The sequence below is a fragment of the Lissotriton helveticus genome, chromosome 1_2 (genome assembly GCF_964261635.1).
Source record: "Lissotriton helveticus chromosome 1_2, aLisHel1.1, whole genome shotgun sequence".
NCBI lineage: Eukaryota > Metazoa > Chordata > Amphibia > Caudata > Salamandridae > Lissotriton > Lissotriton helveticus.
This window is the reverse complement of record NC_136058.1, coordinates 71,952,892-71,974,699: the sequence shown is the minus strand read 5'-3', so window position 1 is coordinate 71,974,699 and position 21,808 is coordinate 71,952,892. Positions and strand designations below refer to the sequence as shown.

The 21,808-nt window shown below is 47.2% G+C and overlaps 1 protein-coding gene across 4 annotated transcripts in view; it reads right to left on the bottom strand.

The window, feature by feature from the left end:
• The window catches only part of DEPDC1 (DEP domain containing 1), a 362,287-nt gene that overhangs the window by 274,262 nt on the left and 66,217 nt on the right, over positions 1-21,808 (bottom strand). For 2 of the 4 annotated variants that reach the window (XM_078668810.1, XM_078668812.1), the window contains exon 6: positions 3,609-3,695. The exons of the other annotated variants lie outside the window; for them this stretch is intronic. In XM_078668810.1, the coding sequence (XP_078524936.1) occupies positions 3,609-3,695 (87 nt within the window). The remainder of the gene's footprint in view (positions 1-3,608; positions 3,696-21,808) is intronic. 4 annotated transcript variants of the gene reach the window in all.

Here is a 21,808-nt window from a genome sequence, read left to right as displayed (position 1 = left end):
CTATCGACCGATTCAGAACCACTTTTCCAACCACCTACTGCAACAACTTCACCCCCAGCCATACCGGGGCAATTCGAATAACAATTATCAACCACCATCCCTAGATTTCAATTTTCCAATTTTTAATCATTACTCGGCATTTAGCGATCTAGATGGACTGGACTGACTTAATAGCAAACACAAAGTCGGTCCTGGGCTGAAAGAGGGTATCCTACGCGGTGATATTTCCAAAGAAAACCTGGGTCGAACCAACAGCCTAGAAGATCAACCGCCCGTGCCAAAAATAAACCAACCATCAAAGAGGGTCAGGGTTAACCTAACCAGAGGAGACAAGAACACTGTTCGCCTAACTCCATCCAGTGAGGAACACAACGGGGAGATGTTGGGATGTGTGCAAAACATCACAAACACTACAGTGAGGACCACAAATAGGACAAATAGACCCACGAGAAAACAAACAATACATATCATGTTCTGGAACTGTGCTGGCCTTCGCGAAAAAATCCTGTCTGGAAGCCTTTTAGATTTTGCTAATGACCCTCACATTCTAGTCTTACGGGAGACTTGGCTCACTAAAGAAATGCATCTGATAGGATATAAAACCTTCTTTTCACCAGGGATCGCAGGACCCCACAGGAGACCTAAAGGCGGGTTGACAACTTATATATCAAACACAATAGTTGGTTTGGTTGTTACCCCAATTAGCTTAGAGACCCACTATCAGATTCTGAGATTGTCATTTAATACAAACAGGACCATCCTTTTAGTTAATCTTTATGACAATTTGGCGGAAAATGATAGAATAAAAACACTGGGTGCACTCTGTAAAAAGCTAAGTACCGATACGAAACTTATCCCAGGGGTTGAACCATCGAGCATAATCTGGGGTGGCGATTTTAACCTCCATCCGTGTGAAAAATACAATAGTAACATCTGTGGCTTGGGACATGAAATGGAGGACCAAACAACTCACTTCTCTCACTCAGCGGTGGGAGATCTCCTAAATGAATCCATGTCCAGTCTGGACCTAACAATATTGAACCAAATAAACCCTTTAATAGGGAAGCTTGACCCTACATACCTTGGTAGAGGTAGTGCAACCACAATCGACTATATTCTCACTACAGCGACCCGTGAAAGTAAGATTGTGAATTTCGGAGTGAAAACTAACACATTAAGTGATCACTCAGCCTTAACTTTTGATCTAGTACTGGATCAATCTCACCTATCAGCCCAAATCTTAATGTCCACTCTCTCTCAGAATAACATCCAGCTTATAAGAACAAATGGCTACACGCTTGGGTGGGGGAAAATTGACCCAAATCTCCTGACAAGCAAGGTTGTAAAGGCAGCACAGACAGATATTCTGAAGTGCCTAAATATGGGGGTACCTAACGACCTAGTCCTAACTCACTTTAACTTAATTTTGGGTAAAGTAAATGATTACCTCACTGTAAAACAGAAGGGAACCAAAGAAAAAAGAAACAGCTGGTTTAACCATGATTGTCGGTAGCTCACAAAAAATTAAAGAAAGCATTATCACAGCCAAAAAGTGATAAAGAGAGGGTTAGGAACCTGAGAATAGTTTATAAATTGGCCTGTAAAACGAGGAAAGAAGAACTGAAAAAGGTGCTATGGGATCAGCTCCACGAAAGTTCTTTAAATAAAAACAGTGATCTCTTCTGGAAGGTTGTTAAGGCACCTTTTTTGACAGACCCAACAGACCAACCAACCCTCGACGTTGCCATTGAGGGACAATCTTGGATAAATCATTTCTCAAGGATCTTCTCCAAATCATCAGTAGCAGATGATGATGGAGAAAACGATAATGTAAATACGGTCAACCCCTTCCCAATTCCAGTAACAGTCGATTTATCCGAAGTAATAAACGCACTAAATGCTAGCAAGAGTGGAAAAGCCCCAGGCCCGTATGGGGTTCCAATTGATTTCTTCAAATTTAGATTAGATCTCTGGGCACCAATAATAAAAAGGGTCTTTGATGCAGCAATGGCCTGTGGGTTGCCCATATCTTGGACACAATCAATCCTGGTCCCAATCTTTAAGAAGGGAAACAGAGAGGAAACAACCTGTTATCGTCCAATCTCCCTCCTGGACTCACTGGGGAAGGCACTGGGCAGAGTGGTCCTCCAGCGTCTCCAGGAGTGGGTGGACGAGACCGGGTGCCTCTCGGATATCCAGTTTGGCTTCCGAGAGGGCCACGGAACAACAGAACAAGCCCTTAACCTGGCTTTATTGATGGGAAAGTACGTTCTAGCAAAGCGCGAGAGGTTCTACATGGTATATGTGGACCTCTCTGCCGCCTTTGATTGCGTTAGCCACGCAAAACTTTGGTCAGTCCTGGCAAAAATGGGAATTGACGAGGCCCTCGTGACCTTCCTTAGAGAGCTTTATTCGAACGCCTCTGCGAGAGTTCGATATGGTGTCCGGGGCGAACTCACAGATTCCTTCCGAGTAGATCGCGGCGTCAGGCAAGGATGCGTCCTGGCCCCCTTTCTCTTCTCCCTCTATACCAACGGCCTTGAGGTAGAGATGTTACGGGGGGTCAGGACCTGCCCCGCGTCAAAGATCGATGAATCCCTGCGCTTTTATACGCAGACGACGCGGTAATCATAGCACGTACACCTCGCGAACTACAAACATCATTAAATAGCTACGCAAAATTTATGAGTGATTTAGATCTCCTCATAAACATTAAGAAAACCTTCGTTATGATAGCAGGACGCGCTAGGAAAACTGTTAAACCCATTTTTTTAAACAATGTAAAACTAGAAACTACTTCCCAATATCCCTATTTGGGAATCATGATAGACAGTAAGATCAATTGGAGAGCGGCCATAGAATCACGTAAACACCAACTTCTACGCTCTATGGCTGCCCTCATGAAATTTGCCCAGAAATTAGGGAAGAAACCTCCCGTTGAACTTCTTCAAATATACAGAGCAAAGTGTCACTCATTCGCACTTTATGGGGCGGGTTTATGGGGCCACAAACAAACAAAACCTTTACAGGTTGCAGAGAACATATTCATAAGATTCTTACTGTCAGTACCCAAAAGAGTATCTACATTTGCATCTCACACAGAACTGGGCCTACCGCACATCGAGGACTTGGCCAAAATTGAACCTGTACTCTTATGGCGCAGAATATGGGTCTCAACAAAGAATTCCTTAACTAAAGCTATTGTGGCAGATTGTATGAAACTTGATCATGTAAAAAAAATTGACTGGCTAACTCACGTGAAAAATCTCCTCATTAATCTAGGAATGGCTGACTTATTATAATCCCGATACTATAGCCAGAATTCCTAAGAAAGAGCTCAAGGCTAAGGCGCTGAGCTACTTTGAAGAACTACGTATAACTGAGGAGATTAATAAACCATCAGTTCAGCACTCTCTGGCAGTTATGACGACTATTGAGATGGAACCATACCTAACCTATGTAGTCTCGCAGTTCGAACGATTTTTACTAACGAGATTCAGATTGAACATTTTTCACAGGATAGTAGCATTCCCAAATAGAAATAGCTGGGACGAGAGTTTAATTTCCTGCCCTTGTGATGGAATATCTGACCAGTCAACAATACATACGGTTTTGTTCTGTAAATATTACTCTGTCCATCGAAGACTTTTTTTTAACTCCATTGCTGAAATCTTTTGGACTTCGTAAATGTCGCCCTGCAATGTTGAAGTTACAATTTTTAAGCTCAGAATATGTTTGTAAAGTCGTCAGTACCTTCCTAAAATGCATTTTTAAGTCTAGGGTCAACCTTCATAATCACAATAGCTAAACCGTTTTACTTAATTTGATGCAAATTTTTTAAAACTGTAATGATTTGAAAATGTTGGTTAATGAAATGTTTGCTTTTATGGTAATTCATGGAAAATGAATCCCGAATAAAGTTTTACTTACTTACTAAAAGTTCATTTGTGCTAGACAACTTTGAGGTGTACTTAATGAGCTCCGAGAAAAGTGCGAAACACAAACTGAATGGCAATAATTTATTAAAGACTACACATTTGGGCCATTTTTATTAGGATGCTTAAGCTGTAATTAACCAACTCACTTCCTCCTTTGACGTTCTTAGGGAAAGGAATTACTTATTTTCAAAAACACATCATTCTCAAGATAGATTGATAAATATGTGCAGTCAGTGAGAAAGGTGGTTATTACGTATGTTTAAAAAAAATCTCAAACTATAAAAGAGACCTATTCGTACTGCACTACCGTATCGGCAAAAGGCATGAATGTTTGTGATAAGACTTACAGTGAATTTTGCGTGAAGCCGTTGATATAGCCTGAAAACTTACTCATAACGTGTAAAGACTTTAGCAATTCTAGAAAGATCTTAAAGCCCTGCAGTCTTAAAGAAAGCAAATGTAGAAACTATTGAGGGATTGTCTGAAGTAACACATGTTCTATTATTTCAACGCAGCACGCTGTGCTATTACAAATTAGAATAGAAGTAAATGTTGTCACAATATTAACACCTTGAACGCTATGGGGATTTTTCTCCTGTGCTGGGATTCTACAGATACCACTATTCATGACGAGCTGGGCTCGTCATCAGCGTAGCAGGAGGCTACTGCATGACGAGCCCAGCTCGTCATGAGCGTCGAAGGGGTTAATAGATTATGTATTTATATTCATTCTGATTCAAGAATGAATGTAAGACTAAAGCACAGGACAACACAAAATTCAGACTTAAATAGCCAGTGTGTTCAGCAATCACAACCACCTTAAGGAACAGGAAAACACGTAAAAAGAGAATGAATACCTACCAAATATGGCACTGCCTGTCAAGCATGGAACATTGGATGAAGGGCTCGATTCTGGACACAAATAGGAGGGTATGAAGGGCAGATAAATGGAGATGAGGAGAGATGCTGGCTTGAGGCAAAAACTGAAATTTGCACAAATGTTGCTATACTTAGAAGTGAATTTTAATTTGTGTGGAGGGGACCAGAAGTGCACTCCGAGGTTTCTCACCTGAGGTCCTGTTGGCCTTAGACATGCACTTCTGTGGTTGATTGGGACTTAAAAGCCTATGGCCCTGATTACGAGCTAAGGAATTATGCAGCATGCCTGATAAATAGCAATACAACTGGGTACGTTCTTTATTGGGTGCGAGAAATAAAACCTATTATGAGTTTATGGGGAACATGTAGAATTTGGTGTTTAACGCACCAAAATCTGCATGATACGATAAATACCATATGTTTTCCCATGTTAAATTTCAGCAGGTTTGACTTGCCGAAATGTAATGAAGGTTGAGTATTTAACGCATCAGATAATTATTGGCTGCGTTAATTACGTTCACACTCATAACTCCGAACCATGAGTAAACAGGAGTTTACGTATGGTCGTAAAATTACGAGGAACTCTTACTCAGGCCACAAGTTAGAAGGTAAAATCACTGACCAGGACAAACCTGTTTAGGGTATTCAACTTGAGCTTCCTTGCAGTAGACCTCTAATCATGTCTAGGTACTGGACCACTGTGACCAACGATAGCTATTGGCACTTTGAGGTTTTCGGTGCCATTTGTGCTTAAAAAATCTTTAACACAAACCTCCTGCTCCCCTTAGTATATTTTTGTCTTTTCGTTGTTATTTTGTTTATAAAATTTTACTCTACTTTTATAATCTGGTTTGTGATTTTTATTGTTTTACATTGTTAGGGTTATGATTGTTTGGGTACAGAATAAATAGTTTACACATTGCCCTAAGTGAAGCTTGGCTGCTATGTTACACAGGTACCAGGTAGGTGTTGAGCACAGGTTAATTCAGTGACTTTGCGGGTTCACCCCAACAAGTGTTGTGATTACTCCTTCAGGTTTTAAGACATCCACCCCAAACAATAATCCAAATTTTAAAGAAAGTTGGTTACTGTAGGGGGGAGGGGGCAGAGGGGAAATTAAACCCTTCTCAAACAGCAACCACAACTCGTCAGGGTGGAGCCAAAAGCAAACACTAAATTGACCTGTGCTTGGCACAGTGCAGTCAGGGTGAACATAGAGGCAGTGTGTAAAAGTATTTATGCAGAACACAAGCACTAATAAAGTGGAAACATAACTGTTGGACCTAGGGTACACCCAAGTCACATAAGGTAGCTTGGCACTAAGTAGCAAGGTTAAACTCCAAAGAACATGTGTTAAGTTTGCGTCTTCCCCACTCAGTAACTCAATGACTATCCATCCAAAAATGACATTACACCTTACTTTTTATAAAAGTAGAAAAGCTTTATTATCTCTTTTGTTGTTGACTTCTTACTTTCTGTTCAAATGCTAAATCAGTCCCACAGTTACAATGAATTCAGTGCATTTACGCTCCTTGTTTATGTAAACTTCCTCACTCCCTCCTCCTCCAGTTACTTCAGCATTTCTGGCTTTACATAAAAAAAACAGTTTCAACCATTAATTCATAAAACACCCTGGTTTAACACCTTGGGAATATCCAGGCAATAGGATCTTGGATTGATACCTTGGTAACCACCGTGTGACACTTTCCCTATAATCAGCTGAGTAACCCCCAGGGTTTCAAATGCCAGGTACAATGCTGCAATCAGCTCATGATTAGCTTGCTCAAGTGCTTGAATAAGGTAAAGTCACAATTTTTCCTCCCCTTCCACCTCTGAAAGAGAATACAACATTAGACCTCAATCCCCATCTTTATCAGCCACAGGGGTTCAATTTTCTTCTTTAGCACAGTTGCTTTCCCCTGCTTCACTTATGCTTCTTTACTCTTAATCCTGATGACTTTTAGTCTCAGTCTTCCCCAACTATGTCAGGGCTGGCCTCTCAGTTATCCAAGGTATTAGGGGGCAAGAAAGATCTCCCTTTCTGTATCACGGCTGTTTTCCCAGTCATACAACAACCCCCCCTTTATCTCCACCTTACTTGGGGCCAGTCGAGTAATATGCCGGTTCAGTCAACCAGCCCTGAGTCACCAGCTCTCCTCTCCCGGCGGCTCTTCCCGCCTGGGCCGGGACAAGTGTTCTTCAAGCCGGCACTGAGGGAAGGCCTGCCTGGGGCTAGCGGTGATTCAGTCACTTGCGCTGTCTCCTCAGCTCCCTCGACGATCGCGCCACTGAGCAGGCGCGGGGAAGCAGTGTCTCGGCAAAGCGCCGCCTCTCTTCCTACTCAGTCAGTCGGGCACACCGCTTCTGGGCCTGCGCGAAGATCAGCGCTTCCTCGCTCTTCACAGCAGTCGGCTACACCTCCCCTGAGCATGCGCTCTGACCGGCGCCACCTCTGCAGACACCAGCCTCCTCACCAGTGACTCTTCGGGCAGCACAGGACGCCTTAACTTATTCCTGCCTCCCTCTCTCTTGGGAACCGGTAAGGCGGTCTAGTGGGGCTCGCCACAGTCAGCGCCCAGGGTCTGGAAAGGCAGGGGGAAAGGGGGTCACGAGGGGCCAGCTATAATTACGAAGCTGCCTTTCTCTGGTGCCAAAAACCAACGAAAGGGCTCGGTCAGGAGCTAGGGGGGGGACGTCCTCGCGAAGAGGTTGACTACCTTTCAGATAAACGAACTACTTCTTGCGCGCCCACCTCCCTACACCACTGCCTCACTCCTCAAGCCTTCTGGACTACACAAAATGGCTACCCTGCCCCTGGCCTTTTATAGGCTGACCACAAAGGGTCCAGCAGGGTCCAGAAGATTCTGGAAGGTCTCTATATTACCCTATGGGTCTTTCTCAAAAGATGGCTGTTATGGCAGTTAATGGCCACCATTTTAGATACCTCCTAGTTTTCAGTCAGGAAAGACACCTAGGCCTCAAGGAAAAAGGACCATGAGGGCAAGAACACCTAACCCCTAGGACAACACCGCAAAAATTCAGTGGACATAAAAATTAAGGGTTTTGAGGGGCAAAAAGGGGACAAAAATTAATAAATAAATAATTAGGGGGGACTACCAAAAGGGCAGACAGGTCTAACAATAACACTATAAAAATCCCACATCAACTAAGAAAACAGAGCATAATAAATAATTTAATATCAAAATGACAAAAATCCAATCAGTAGAACGGAAGATTTACAATTTTAAAGATTTCGTTGAAAATAGCGCCTAAAAGCTCAAAGCACCACTTGAGGCTATCTAATAGAGCAAGATCGGGAGAAAGATCAAACCAACTGGGATGGAGCGCAGGTCAGATACAGGGAGCAGGTTAGTCCTGCTGAAAGTTACCTTCTCAGTCCAGCACCAAGAGTTCTGTTCGTGGTGGATGAGGCCATGGTAAGCGGGGAGAGAGCCACGGTGTCCACTGAAGTAGCGCGAAGAGCCAGTCAGGCGTCTCGGACGGACGATGCTGTAGTGTGCAGATCGATCTGTGTCATCGACAATGTGGGCTGGTACTTCGCATTGGTGGTCACTGAGGTGGTTGATGCTGTAGCACGAAAAGTTGATTAACCGGAATTTAAAATTGGTTAGGGGTGCGAGCGGCAAGGTCTTGGCTCGAACTGGCTCATTTGTAAAGAGCCCAAAAACCACAGAAGAGCACAACCGAGCCACACCACAGGTCTAAGACCTGAGGGGCACCAAATGTGGATCAGGAATCCACCCCAGTAGAGGCCAGCAGGGCTAAGGCACGTCCAGTTGCAGGTCCAGGCAGCAGGTCAGCTCGGAAGTAGCAAGGAGCTTCTGGAGCTGGTTATGTCCCTGTAGCTCAGACCAGAAAGTCAGCTTTCACACCCTTGGAGTCACTTCAGCCTGGTATGAATGGTGCAGGTCCAATCTTCATTCTCAGCAAGCAGGCAGCAGAGCGATACACCCCCTGACAGAAAAGCAGTTTTTCTGACCAACCCACAGGTCAAGGAGTGTACTGAAGAGTTGGTCTCTGAGGTCCAATATTTAAGCGGGAAGCTTAAAGAGGTTTCCCTTTGAAGTACACAGGTTTCTTGCCTCCCCTGCCCTGGCTCCAGACTAACTACAGGGGTATGCAATCCTTTGTGTATAGTCAGGACACAGCCTAATCAGGTGTAAGTGGAGAAGTGCATAACTGCATGCCCTCCCATTCTGCCAATGATGGCCCATCCAGGCACACTTAAGATCTTTATTGTGTATGGCTGTCTAGGAGGAATGCACAAAGGCAAACTGACAACTAAACCTAGTCATGCGACTCAAGACAGGCTGCAGGAACAAAATGACAGAGAAAAATGCCACATAAATTTTTTTTTAACTTTTACATTATTTCCTCACATTATCATCCACGTAGAGGTGAGCACTTTTTTTAACTAACCCCGCAGGATTCCGCAGTCTTTTTTCTATTTTTGTGTGCACTCATGCACGTCACTTGTACGCGTTATGTGATGGAAGGAGTAGTTTCGGTTCTGTAACTCCAGTTCTGTAGTAGGGGTATCTCTGTTATAGTCATAATCTAGTGAATAGTCCCGCCCATGTGCGTGGACCCCGGCAATCAAAAATAATCTCTTAAGTTGTCAAAAAATTGCAGAACTGCAAAGACACTTAAGAGAAAATTTAAAGACAAATAATGCAGCCTATATCCACAGGCTACACTGTCCAGTACTTCAACTAGAAATTCCACCAAAAATCCACAAACAGCAAAGCCTGTCCAGATTTCCCTTGCTTTTACTGCAAAAACCCCTCAGAAATGATAGAGAGGAAGGCCTGGACAGACAAGCCCCATAGGCTGCCATTATGTGGCTTAAACAGGATACTGTGCCTTTAAGGAAACCTTCTAGAACCTTCTCCCAGTATCCCAGAATGCATAGCAGGTCCCACTGACTTCAGTTCTTTTTGAAGGCGTAAAAACGCCAGACCTGTAGCATTACTTACATGAACAATTCTCCACCGGGGAGGAGGGCGGGCGCTTATGACTATAACAGAGATACCCCTACTACAGAACTGGAGTTACAGAACAGAAACTACTCCTTCTGTAGTAGGGGATCTCTGTGTATAGTCATAATCTAGTGAATAGAATGGCAAGCCCATCACCACACCAAAGCGGCGGTGGAGAAAGAACATAACGCCACTACTGTGCGAACAAATTCCGCAGCGAAGCCTGCCCAACCTGAGCGTCTGCCCTGGCATCAGAGTCCAGGCAGTAATGCTTAGCAAAGGTATGAACCGACTTCCAAGTGGCGGCCTTGCAGATTTCTGCAATCGGCACATTACGGAGCAAGGCTGTCGTGGCAGCTTTGCCCCTGGTGGAATGAGCCTTAGGCTTACCTCCTAAGGTCTTATTAGCCTTCTGGTAACACAATTGAATGCAGGACACAATCCACCTAGAAATGGACTGCTTAGAGGTAGCAAGACCCGTCCTGACTGATCCATAATTGACAAACAATTGGTCTGACCTACGAATATCTTTGGTCTTATCCAGATAAAATTTCAACACCCTCCTAACATCCAGGGAATGCAAAGAACGTTCCGCCGGAGAGGAAGGATTCTGAAAAAACGTAGGTAAAGTTATGGTCTGGTTGACATGAAAATCAGAAATAACCTTGGGAAGAAATTTAGGGTGAGTACGCATCACAACCTTAGCAGCATGAAATACAGTATAAGGTTCAGTACAACACAACGCCTGAATTTCACTCACCCTGCGGGCCGATGTAATGGCCACGAGGAACACCGCCTTCCAGGACAGGTGCTGCAACGAAGCCTTGTGAATGGGTTCAAAAGGCTCCTTCATCAATCTGGACAGCACCACATTCAATTCCCATGAAGGCGAGGGAAGCCTGACAGGAGGGAACACCTTCTTCAATCCTTCCAGAAAGTCTTTGATCACAGGGATCTGGAAAAAAGAAGTCTGTGAAGGGCATTTCCTGTAGGCAGTCAATGCAGCAAGATGAACCGTAATGGAATGAACATTAAGGCCAGACTGCGCCAAATGTAAAAGGTAAGGAAGGATGACATCTTCCTTGCAGGGTCATGGTTCCCAGACTGGCACCCGATACAAAACCTCTTCCACTTGTAAGCATATGAAGTCCTAGTAGAAGGTCTCTTAGACTCCTTCAGTATGTCCATGCAATCTTCGGGCAGATTCAGATGTCCATACTGCACTATCTCAGGAGCCATGCCGCCAAACTCAAAGACGAGAGGCTGGGGTGTAACATCCGCCCCCCGAACTTCGTGAGAAGGTCCGGCCTGCACGGCAACCGAATGTGAGGAAGGAGAGATCGGTGAAGCAGGTCCGTGAACCACCACTGCCTGGGCCACTCCGGGGCAATGAGAATCATCCGAGCCCTGGACCGGGCCAGCTTGATGAGTACCGCCGGAATCAGGGGAATGGGTGGAAAAGCGTACAGAAAGCTGTTCGACCAGCTGATCCATAGCGCATTCCCCAGCGACCCCGGCTGGTAGTACCTGGAGGCGAAGTCTCGGCATTTGCTGTTTTCGGCGGTGGCGAACAGATCTACGTCTGGAGTTCCCCACCTTGCGAAGACTTCTCCCAGTATTTCGTCGTTTATGACCCATTCGTGGTTTTCCTGAATGAGTCTGCTGAGTTCGTCCGCCTGAACATTCTGCACACCTGGCAGATGGGTAGCCGTTATCGTCAGTCCTCTGGCCGGGAGCCAGTGCCAGATCGCCTGCGCCTCCTGTGACAGAGTGCGAGATCTCGAGCCCCCCCGCTTGTTGAGGTAGTACATCGTGGTAGTGTTGTCCGTTTGCACAAGCAGGGAGCTGGTCTGGAAGGACGGAAGAAAGGCCTTCAGTGCCAAGTGAACAGCTCTGAGTTCCAGGAAGTTGATGTGATAAGTGGCCTCCACCGGAGACCACATTCCCTGAATCTGCAGAGTCCCGGAGTGCGCTCCCCATCCCAGGAGAGAAGCATCCGTCACGACAGTCTGCGTGGGAATGTCCTTGTGAAAAGGAACCCCACTGAGGAGATTCTCCGCCGAACACCACCACTTCAGAGACTGAAGAGCATGCAGAGACAGTCGTATCCTGTCGTCCCAGGATCCTTTCCTCTGATCCCACTGGTCCTCCAAGCACTCCTGCAGCGGTCTCATGTGCAGTCGTGCGTGCGGCGTCAGGAAGATACAAGAGGCCATCGAACCCAGTAGAGAAGACACCGTCCTCACTGTTGTAGATGGAGTCGACATAAGAGCCTGAGCCTTCCGAAGGAGAGATAATCGTCGCTCTTCCAAAGGAGACACGCTTGCTGACAGTGTATCGATGGAGGCTCCCAAGTACTGTATGCATTGGACCAGAGTCGGGACCGACTTGGCCATGTTGATGTGCAACCCCAGCTTGTCCAAGAGAACGCACGTCTTCTGGAAGTGTGCTCGCGCTTCCGAGAAGGAGGATGCCTTGATCAACCAATCGTCCAGGTACGGGTAGATAAACACCTTGTTCTTCCGCAGGTGCGCTGCCACCACCGCCATGCACTTCGAGAATGTTCTCGGCGCAGACTTCAGTCCGAATGGGAGTACTGTGTATTGATAATGATTGGTGCCGACTTGGAACCGCAGGAACTTCCTGTGTTTGCGTGCAATGGGCACATGGAAGTATGCATCCTGTAGGTCTATGGCACAGAGCCAGTCCCCTTGTTGCAACTGAGGATAAATCTGATGCAACGACAGCATGCGAAACTTTTCCCTGCGAATCCACTTGTTTGCCTGTCGCAAGTCCAGAATGGGCCTGAACTCGTTCTTGTCCTTCTTGCGAACCAGGAAGAACCGGGAGTACAGGCCTCTTCCTCTCTGGGACAGAGGCGCGTCTTCTATCGCCCTTTTCCTTAACAGGGTATCGGCCTCCACCTGGAGCTCTAGCAGCCGAAACCGCGAGCTGACCGGAGGAATCGATGGAGGCGGGCTGGTGAACCGAAGACTGTATCCATTGCAAACAATATTCAGCACCCACTTGTCCTGAGTAATTTTTCTCCACTCTGCCAGAAAAAATTGGATGCTTCCCCCTACCGGAGTGGGTAACGGATCCGGGGGAAGTAAGTTCCTAGGGCCTAGACCCCGCCTGGCCCTTGGGCGCCGGAGCCGACTGCTGGCCTCCCCTGCCCCTCTGGCGCTTCTGGAATGGCTTACGGAACTGCTGTTGCGAATGTCCCGAAGCCTGGCCACGTCCACGGCCTTGTCCACCGGACCGCCGTTGGAAAGGGCGGTACGGCTTCTTCGTCTCCTTAGGCTTCTCGAGGCCCACCGCCGTGAGCGTCTCGGCCTCCGCTTTCATGCGGGCCATCTCGTCGTCCGCATGCTGCCCAAAAAGAGACTTGCCGGAGAACGGTAGGTTGGCCACCCTCTGCTGTGCATCCGGTTTCAGGGACGTAAGACGGAGCCAGGCGTGACGCCTCTGGTTGACCCCATGGCAAAACCCATGAGCAGCCAACAGGGAAGAGTCTGCTGCCGCACTGATGATCTGGTTGGCCACCAGCATCCCTTCACTCAGCACTTCCTGAAAATCCTCACGCTGTTCACGAGGCAAGTGCTCCGCAAAACGCTCAAGGGAGTCCCAGAGGGCGCGGGCGTACCGACCCAACAGCGCCGTGGCACTCGCAGCCTTCATGGAGGTGGCGGCTGTTCCACAGACCTTTCTCCCTGCCGAATCCATCCACCTGGACTCCTTATCCGGGGGGACCATGGATGACGGAGCGGAGGCATGTTGTTTGCGTGCCGCCGTCACAATGACGGAGTCCGGAGGGGGTTCCGCTCTCAGAAAAGCCGGATCCGAATCCGGGGCCCGGTACTTCCTCAGCAACCTAGATGGCGCCGCCTTTGTCACCGCTGGGGTGAGGAAAAGGTCCATAGCTGGTTCCTCCAGGCCCGGTACCAGAGGCAGGAGAGGGCGAGACGAGTGTTTTTGGTGCAACGTCTCAAAGATCACTGACGTCTTCGGCGTGGGCACCGTCAGGGGTATGCCCAGCTTCGCAGCGCCCCTCAAGAGGACATCCTGGAACGCCACCAGGTCATCAATTGGGGACACCCTCGTATCCGGTGATCCCGACAGGGTAGGAGAACGCTCCCTGGAGCCAGAGGATCCCGTGCGGGAGCGAGACTCGCTCCTCCTATGGCGGCGTCTCGACCGCGTGGATGATCTGTGTCGCGACCTGTCCCGCCTCCCAGAGCGAGAGCGAGAGCGAGACCTGGCAGTCCGTGGCCTCCCCACCGGTTTCCGTGGTGGGGTCCTCCTCGGAGCTTCCTTGGGTGCAGGTTTAGGGGTCCCCTTAGGAGGTACAGGCAAAAACGGCAGCGAAGTGGACCTCGGCGGAGGAACCGTCGGCTGCGGTGCCGGACCACGCGGAGGGACCGGTGGCAGCGGGTCGTCCGCTGGAAGTGGAGGCAGTGTCGGAGGATCCTCTCTAGGCAGAGGAGGAGGAGGAGTGACCGCCTTAGGAACAGGTGTATGCGTCGACCGAGGAGGAGTGTACACCGCAGAGTACACCGTGCCCTGTGATCCTTTAGGCGAAGAGGGCTGAGAGCCCGCCCCTTCAGCCGGAGACCGCTTCCTCTTGCGTCCCCCACTGGAAGCAGTGCGACTCCTGGGACTAGAATCCCTCTTGCGACGCTTTGGAGATCCTGACCGACTCCCAGACGTCGATCTCCGTCTGCTCGACGTCGAGCGTCGCTTTTCCGGCGTCGAAGGACGTTTCCTTGACTCCGGCGTCGAACGCCGCCTCCGCGACGTCGACCTCTTCTTCCTCGGCGTCGAACGCCGATCCCTCGACGTCGAACGCCGACCCCTCGACGTCGAACGCCTCCGCGACGTCGACCGGCGGTGTCGCCTCGACGGCGAGCGCCGATGCCTGCTCCGTCCATGACGTCGGTATGAAGCCCTCGACGTCGACGACGAAGACGACGTCGACGGCGGCTTCGTCCGCGGTGGCTTCGACGTCGAGTCGTCCCGATGTCTCGACCTGGAGCCCCGGGGAGAAGGGGAGCACACCGCCGTCATCCCTCTCGACGTCGTCGTCGACGCTATCGACGTCGACTGAGACCGGGATCGCTTGCTGGGCTTCCTGCCTCTGGGGAGCCCCCCAGAGGCCTCAGCAGAGGCAGAGGGAACCTTCCCTGACTGCCCAGACCCACCTGCAGCCTGCAGGCGCCTCTCCTCAAGGCCAGACAGCCTGATCTTCGCCCTTTCCTTCAGAGTGCGAGTTGTAAACTGCTGGCAGATGACACACTCCTCAGGGACATGATCTGCAGGGAGGCAGACGATGCAGACATCATGTGGATCACCTCTGGCCTTCTTCCTCTCACATGCTGGACACTTCACAAAGAGTCCAGGCATTTTAGAGCCCTAAAACACCTGAAGCAGCACACAGAAGAGAAGAGAAAACCAAGAGAGTAAACTGCAACACTTTTAGAATACAAAAGTGCCAAAACATGCAATAAACCCTTGAAACAAGGGAGAGCTCAATGCCAGGGTCCTGTAAGCAGGAGCCGGAAAAAAGAACTGAAGTCAGTGGGACCTGCTATGCATTCTGGGATACTGGGAGAAGGTTCTAGAAGGTTTCCTTAAAGGCACAGTATCCTGTTTAAGCCACATAATGGCAGCCTATGGGGCTTGTCTGTCCAGGCCTTCCTCTCTATCATTTCTGAGGGGTTTTTGCAGTAAAAGCAAGGGAAATCTGGACAGGCTTTGCTGTTTGTGGATTTTTGGTGGAATTTCTAGTTGAAGTACTGGACAGTGTAGCCTGTGGATATAGGCTGCATTATTTGTCTTTAAATTTTCTCTTAAGTGTCTTTGCAGTTCTGCAATTTTTTGACAACTTAAGAGATTATTTTTGATTGCCGGGGTCCACGCACATGGGCGGGACTATTCACTAGATTATGACTATACACAGAGATCCCCTACTACAGAATGGGATTGCGTTGTTTCAAATTCACTGTGCGGAAGTTGCACTAACACACTTGGGCTTTCGATTATGCTTGGGACATAGTTGATGCTCTGAAGTGGTAAGTTGCTTTTGATTCACTACTGCAGGATATTCCTTAAAGAATAGGGCAGAGGTCTCATGGACTTTTTGTGTTTTATAGTACGTGACGTGAGTCAGCAGGAGATAGACTATTCCATCACGGCATACGCCACTTGAGCCCTTTGTTATCATTGGATTTGCGGTAAGCGTTAAGCACATCCAAGTATTCAGGATAGCAATAGAAATGACTTAGTGGGGGTCACGAACATTTCCCTGTTATTTTGTTTACGCAGCTGCATGTGACCGACAAGGAAGTTATTCTTCCATTTCCACATTAGTCTCCAGGCACACAAAGGGTTTCCCGTATTGAACTGGCACTTGAACAAGAGGCAAATCTAATGGCATATTTGGTTTTAGCTTCATGGTGTTTTAGTTTAAGGTTCTCTTGAGGAATTACTTAAGTGCTCACGCACTCTGTCTGTTCTTTGTCACGTAGGTTACCTTGGGTCTATTTGTCACCCCGGTCATCGGGGCAGTATTTTATTTGGACCGGGCAACAGATTGATTTCAGTATCAGTTTGCATCAGAGTGGAGGTACGTTTGATTTTCCTCGTTATTTTTCGTCACTGGTTGTTCTTATTCACATGGACACAAAGTTACCTTATTTTTGGGATTTCCCACTGCACTGGCGATCGGGTTTTCAGTTTCATGGGCCTATTAGTCACATCTATGCCATTCTTCTTCCTATATTACGCTACCTTTTCTGCAACGCACTCACGATATGGTCCTTTCAGATCATTTATTTATATTCTTATATAGCGCAGGACTCGCGCTTTGTTACAGATGTTCAACTGGTTTATAAGCTGAGAGGTGTCTAGCAGTTAGGAGGTTGAATATAGGTAAGTTTTAAGAAGCTTCCTAAAAGATTGGAAGTTGGAATTTTGTTTTAGGGTAAGTGGAAGTGAGTTCCAGAGAATGGGACCTTTGTAGGAGAGAGCTCTGCCTCCCTGCCTAATCCTCCTAATCCTAGGGACCTGGAGCAGCTGTTGATTACTGGAGCGCAGGAGGCGTCCCGGGCTGTAGGAAATGAACTTGTCAATTAGATATTTAGGGCCTGAGCCAAAAAGACATTTGTGTATGGTGCAGCAGATTTTAAATTTAACACGCTGCCGAACAGGCAGCCAGTGGAGTTTGTCCAGAAGAGGACGTGAGGGAGTCCTGGGCAAAGCGTTGAGAACCAGTCTCGCCGCAGTATTCTGGACCACATGTTATCTATTAAGTTGTTCCTCATTGGCCGAGATGAGCAGGCCGTTACAGTAGTCCAGCCTACTGACTACAAGGGTCTGGACAAGAGTTTTTCTGTGACAGTCAGAGTCCAATGGTATGAAAGCAGGATCCGGCAACTTGACTGGCATGCTCTTTGAGCAATAGTGCCTGATCTAGTCGCACACCAAGATTCTTCACAGTCTGTTTTGGACTTGGTACTGGCCCAAGGTCCAAGGGCCACCATTCTGGAGACCACAGAAGGAGGGCCTCCACGAATAACATCACCTCTGTTTTGCCTACGTTGCACTGGAGGCAATTTGTGGCCATCCAGTCAGATACTGCTCTCATACCATCCGCAAAAGATTTTTTTATTGCGGGAGTGAGGGACTGAAAGGGGAACAAAAGCTGGTCGTCGTCAGCGTACGACACCGGGGTGAACCCATATTCTCTCACAATGTCAGCCAAGGGGGCCACATACACGTTAAAAAGTGTAGGGCTTAGACATGAGCCTTGTGGCACTCCCTTGGTGAGCTCCCTTGAGATGGAATGAAGGGAGCCCAATCTGACTCCTTGTGAGCGGTCTGAGAGAAAACTCTCCAACCAGGACAGAGCCGCGCCTCCTATACCCACCTCCCTCAGACGACCGAGAAGAATGTCATATGATACCGTGTCAAAGGCAGCGGACAAATCTAACAGCACCAGAATCATCGAGCCCCCCCCCCATCTAGTGCCATCCTGATGGTATCGGTCACTGAGAGGATGGCGGATTTGGTGCTGTGATTGGGTCTAAACCCTGATTGAGAATAGTCTAGACCCCCGCTGCTTCAATGTATTTAGACAGGTGGGTATTCACATTGTTTCTCGGTCATCTTGCTAAGGTATGGCAGGAGGGAGATGGGTCGGAGGTTGGAAAGGTCAGTCCACGGATGTGCCGCGTTCTTTCGAATAGGGTTCACCACCGCTTTCTTCCACTCCATAGGCACCCGCCCTTCACTGAGAGAAAGATTTAATACTGACTGGATCTCTGGTTCAATCAGGGTACTCAGGGAAGCGATCATTTTAGCGGGCAGAAAATCATCAGGGGACCCTGATTTTATGTGACTGATAAGGGAGGGAAGATCAGAGTCATTAATTGGCGGAAAGATAGTAAGTGAGTAGTCTCCGAGTGTGGACAATTTGGAAGGGACAGGAATGTTGTTCATTTGACTGGAGGCTTTCATGATTTTATCGTAGATCATATTTATTTTATTCTCAAAAAACAAGGAAATATCGTCACAGAGGGACTGGGAAAACTCACCCGGGCTTTCACAGGCTACCGGCTTTACAAAGGCCTGTAATATTTTATACAGTTCCTTAGAGGAATTTCCTGCCTCTTCAAGTTGCTGGTTGAGGCTGTTCTTCCTTGCCAGCCTAATATTTTTATAATAGTTGGATTGGGCATCCTGTTGTGCTTTCTTACTTTCCTCATTTCGGGTTCTCCTCCATATCTTTCTACATCCCTGTTTCTCTACTCTAAGTGCCTCTGTATACCATACTTCTTGCTTAGAGGTGGGATGTTGTTTGTGCAGCTTCAACGGGGCCAGTATATCAACTGCCTCTATAAGGGATTTATTAAATTTGGAAAGAGCCGACTCTACGCTATCTATCTCAATGAAGATGGGCCTCTTCCACACCCTCTGCAGCTCATCCACTGTTATTTTGTGCCACTGTCGTCGCCAAATTGGCGGGAGAGGTTGTTTTTGGGGGGATTTATTTACACCCAGCAAAGAGAATTCAACTAAGAAGTGATCGGACCAATTTACCAGGGTTGTGGAATGACACCGTATTTTGGGGCAGTTGGAAAAAAGTATGCCCAAAGTGTGACCCCCTATATGCCTGGGTCCTCTATTCTGCATTTCTAGACCTAAGGTGGATAGATCAGCAAGCAGTATTAAGGTTTCTGGGTGCGTGGGAATATCTACGTGAATATTGAAATCACCCAGAAGAATGAAATTTTCCTTTGCTTTAAAGTGCGGTGCCAGCAGTTCCAGAAGGGATAGAGTAAAGCTCGAAATGGGTCCGTAGGGCGATAAACTAAGGCTCCTTTCCAGAACGTTTTTGCGGCAGAGCTTATCTTGAAGATCATAATTTCCATTGATGGACAGTGTGTTTGTTCTAATATAGTGACCTTCAAGTCTCCCTTATATAAAATGGCTAAGCCACCCCCAATTTTATCAGGGCGGTCAAGATTCAGGAACTTGTAACCTGAGGGAACCCCTAACATTATAACTGGGACTGTGTGGGGTTTCATCCAGGACTCTGTTAAAAAACATATCTGGTTGCAATGTATATACTAGGTCCCATACTTCAAGATGGTGTTTAGGCAGATGACGTTCAGCAGAAAGCTCTTCAAACCGCACACTGACATAAATTTCTCTAGTTTTCCCCTAACAATAGGTTTGACATGGAATGCTTGAAACTGACAATTTATACATGAGAAAGGGCCCTCTGGACATGGCCAGGAATCTCCGTTACAGCCCTTCAAAGGTGCTGCCTGTAGTTTTCTTAAAGTTTGAGTTGAATACCTGATTCTATGCGCCCCTGCGGAAGAAGGTTCCTGGAGAGCAGAGCCCATGTCCCTGGCCCCGTCCTGTCGCGGACGGGCGCAGACGGGCCACTCTTTGGCTGCTCTTCGGCGTGTCTTCGGCTCCCGCTGCGCGCTCATAAGGGGCGAGGGCTAAATAGCCCTGGGAAGAACAACCACTAGAGTGCTAACCGCTCCAGTGGTGGGGAAGAGGAAGTGCCTGGCTCTCCGTGACCCGCCCTCCGCACAACGGTACTGGTTACTGAGTCGGACCGAGGCGGGCAGGAGTGAAGACCGAGCCCAGGCTTCCTGCTAGTTCGTGGCTACCACCCCCCCCCCCTCAACTCAGGTAAGGGAGGAAAGTGATATCTTAAAGAGAATCGCAGCTAAATACTTCTTAGTTAAGTGCACAGGAGAGTTGCAGCTTTAACCTTCACAATCCCCAATATCAGTGCATAAAAATTCATCAGTGCATAAATTCATTAGTATGACCAGTACAATAGGAATATATGATGATACAACGAATTCCGTTGCAACGCATGCCTTTACCACGCATGCGTTACAACGGAATTCGTTTAGCACGCATAAACCTTTCACCGACTATTTGCGTGGTGACGTCATACGTCGTGAAGAGAAAACGGCATAATTTTACCGATTTCTCTTAATCGACTGATGCCGACGTGACTTATGGTGAGTTGTTTTATTTGGGGGGGGAGACCCCCCCAAGCCCCCCCCTTTTTTTTTTTACTTTTACCACATATGCCTTTACTACAAACATCGTAGTAAAGGCATTCGTGGTAAAGGCATTAGTTGTAACCACGCATGCGTTGTACTGCATGCGTGGTTAAAGATTTCGTGGAAACGGCTTCGTTGTAAAAGCCGTTTCCCGTACAATAGCAGCAGTTAAAAATAGAATAAAAGAAATGAGCACAGCGTTTCAACCAAGTTGTGCACCTTCGCAGAGCAGTGGGTCGGGGAGACACTGCCACTGTCACTGTCACCCTACCGCAGTTCACCGCAGCACACACTCCGCCTAAATAGCCCTGGGAAGAACAACCACTAGAGCGTTACATTCTTCATGTAACACAGGCTTTGTGTTTTAAGAGCCATAATCATTAACCATCCCGGAGGTTAAAGGCATGCTTATGTAATAATGTCGCTGTAAGAGACAACGAAGTTGCTTCACTGTACATTTGTTCAATTGCAGATTTCCCCTGACGAAGGGTGTTTTTACACCCGAAATGCATTGGGAGGTTTGTTATCCACGTCAGAATGCAATATTGAACATATGAACTAACCATGAAGTTTTCATCTGTGAATAAAACAAGTTGAAGACACAAAGCTAAATGAAAGCAATTTTCTGTTTTTTAAATATTGAAAAATGTCTGTGTATTTGATAACTTTGCTTATGATTGTGCTATTTGTAACACCAAGACATTGATTAACATTGTAAGCACTCATCTGGAGTGCATCAGGTAGTGTACTCTCGGTCGAGACTCGCATGCTAGATTTGTTTCTTCAACATTCTAAAAGTGGCATTTTTGTAATTGCAATAAATAAAACAAAACTCATGAGAGGATTTTCACTATAATTCCAAAGAAACCATACTGTTTACCTTTTCCCATTTGAAAGTTACAGATTATTAAATGTTATAAGGTAACTCCAATGTAATCATATGGGAGAGGTCGGCCCCGTGATAGTCAAAAAATAATTTAAGAGTTTTTCACTATGAGGACATGCAACTCTTAAAAACATGTTCTACTTTTTAAATACATTGCACCCTGCCCTCTGGGACGTCCGGTGCTTACACTAGGGGAGACATACGTATTACAAAGAAAGGTTTCTGCCTGGTAAAGGTTTATTTTGCTAGGTCGGAATGGCAGCTTAAAACTCCACACAGAAGCTGCAACAGCAAGCCTGAGACAGGTTTACAAGAGCTATTTAAACGGGTGGCACAATCAGTTCTGCAGGCCCACTAGTAGTATTTCATTTACAGGCCCTAGGAACACGTAGTACCACTTTACTAGGGCCTTACAAGCAAATTGGGTAAGCCAATGTTACCATGTTTTAAGGCAAAACGGTTGGGGGGAAGAGATGACCGGTCTAACATTTCTTACAACTATAGTCAAAA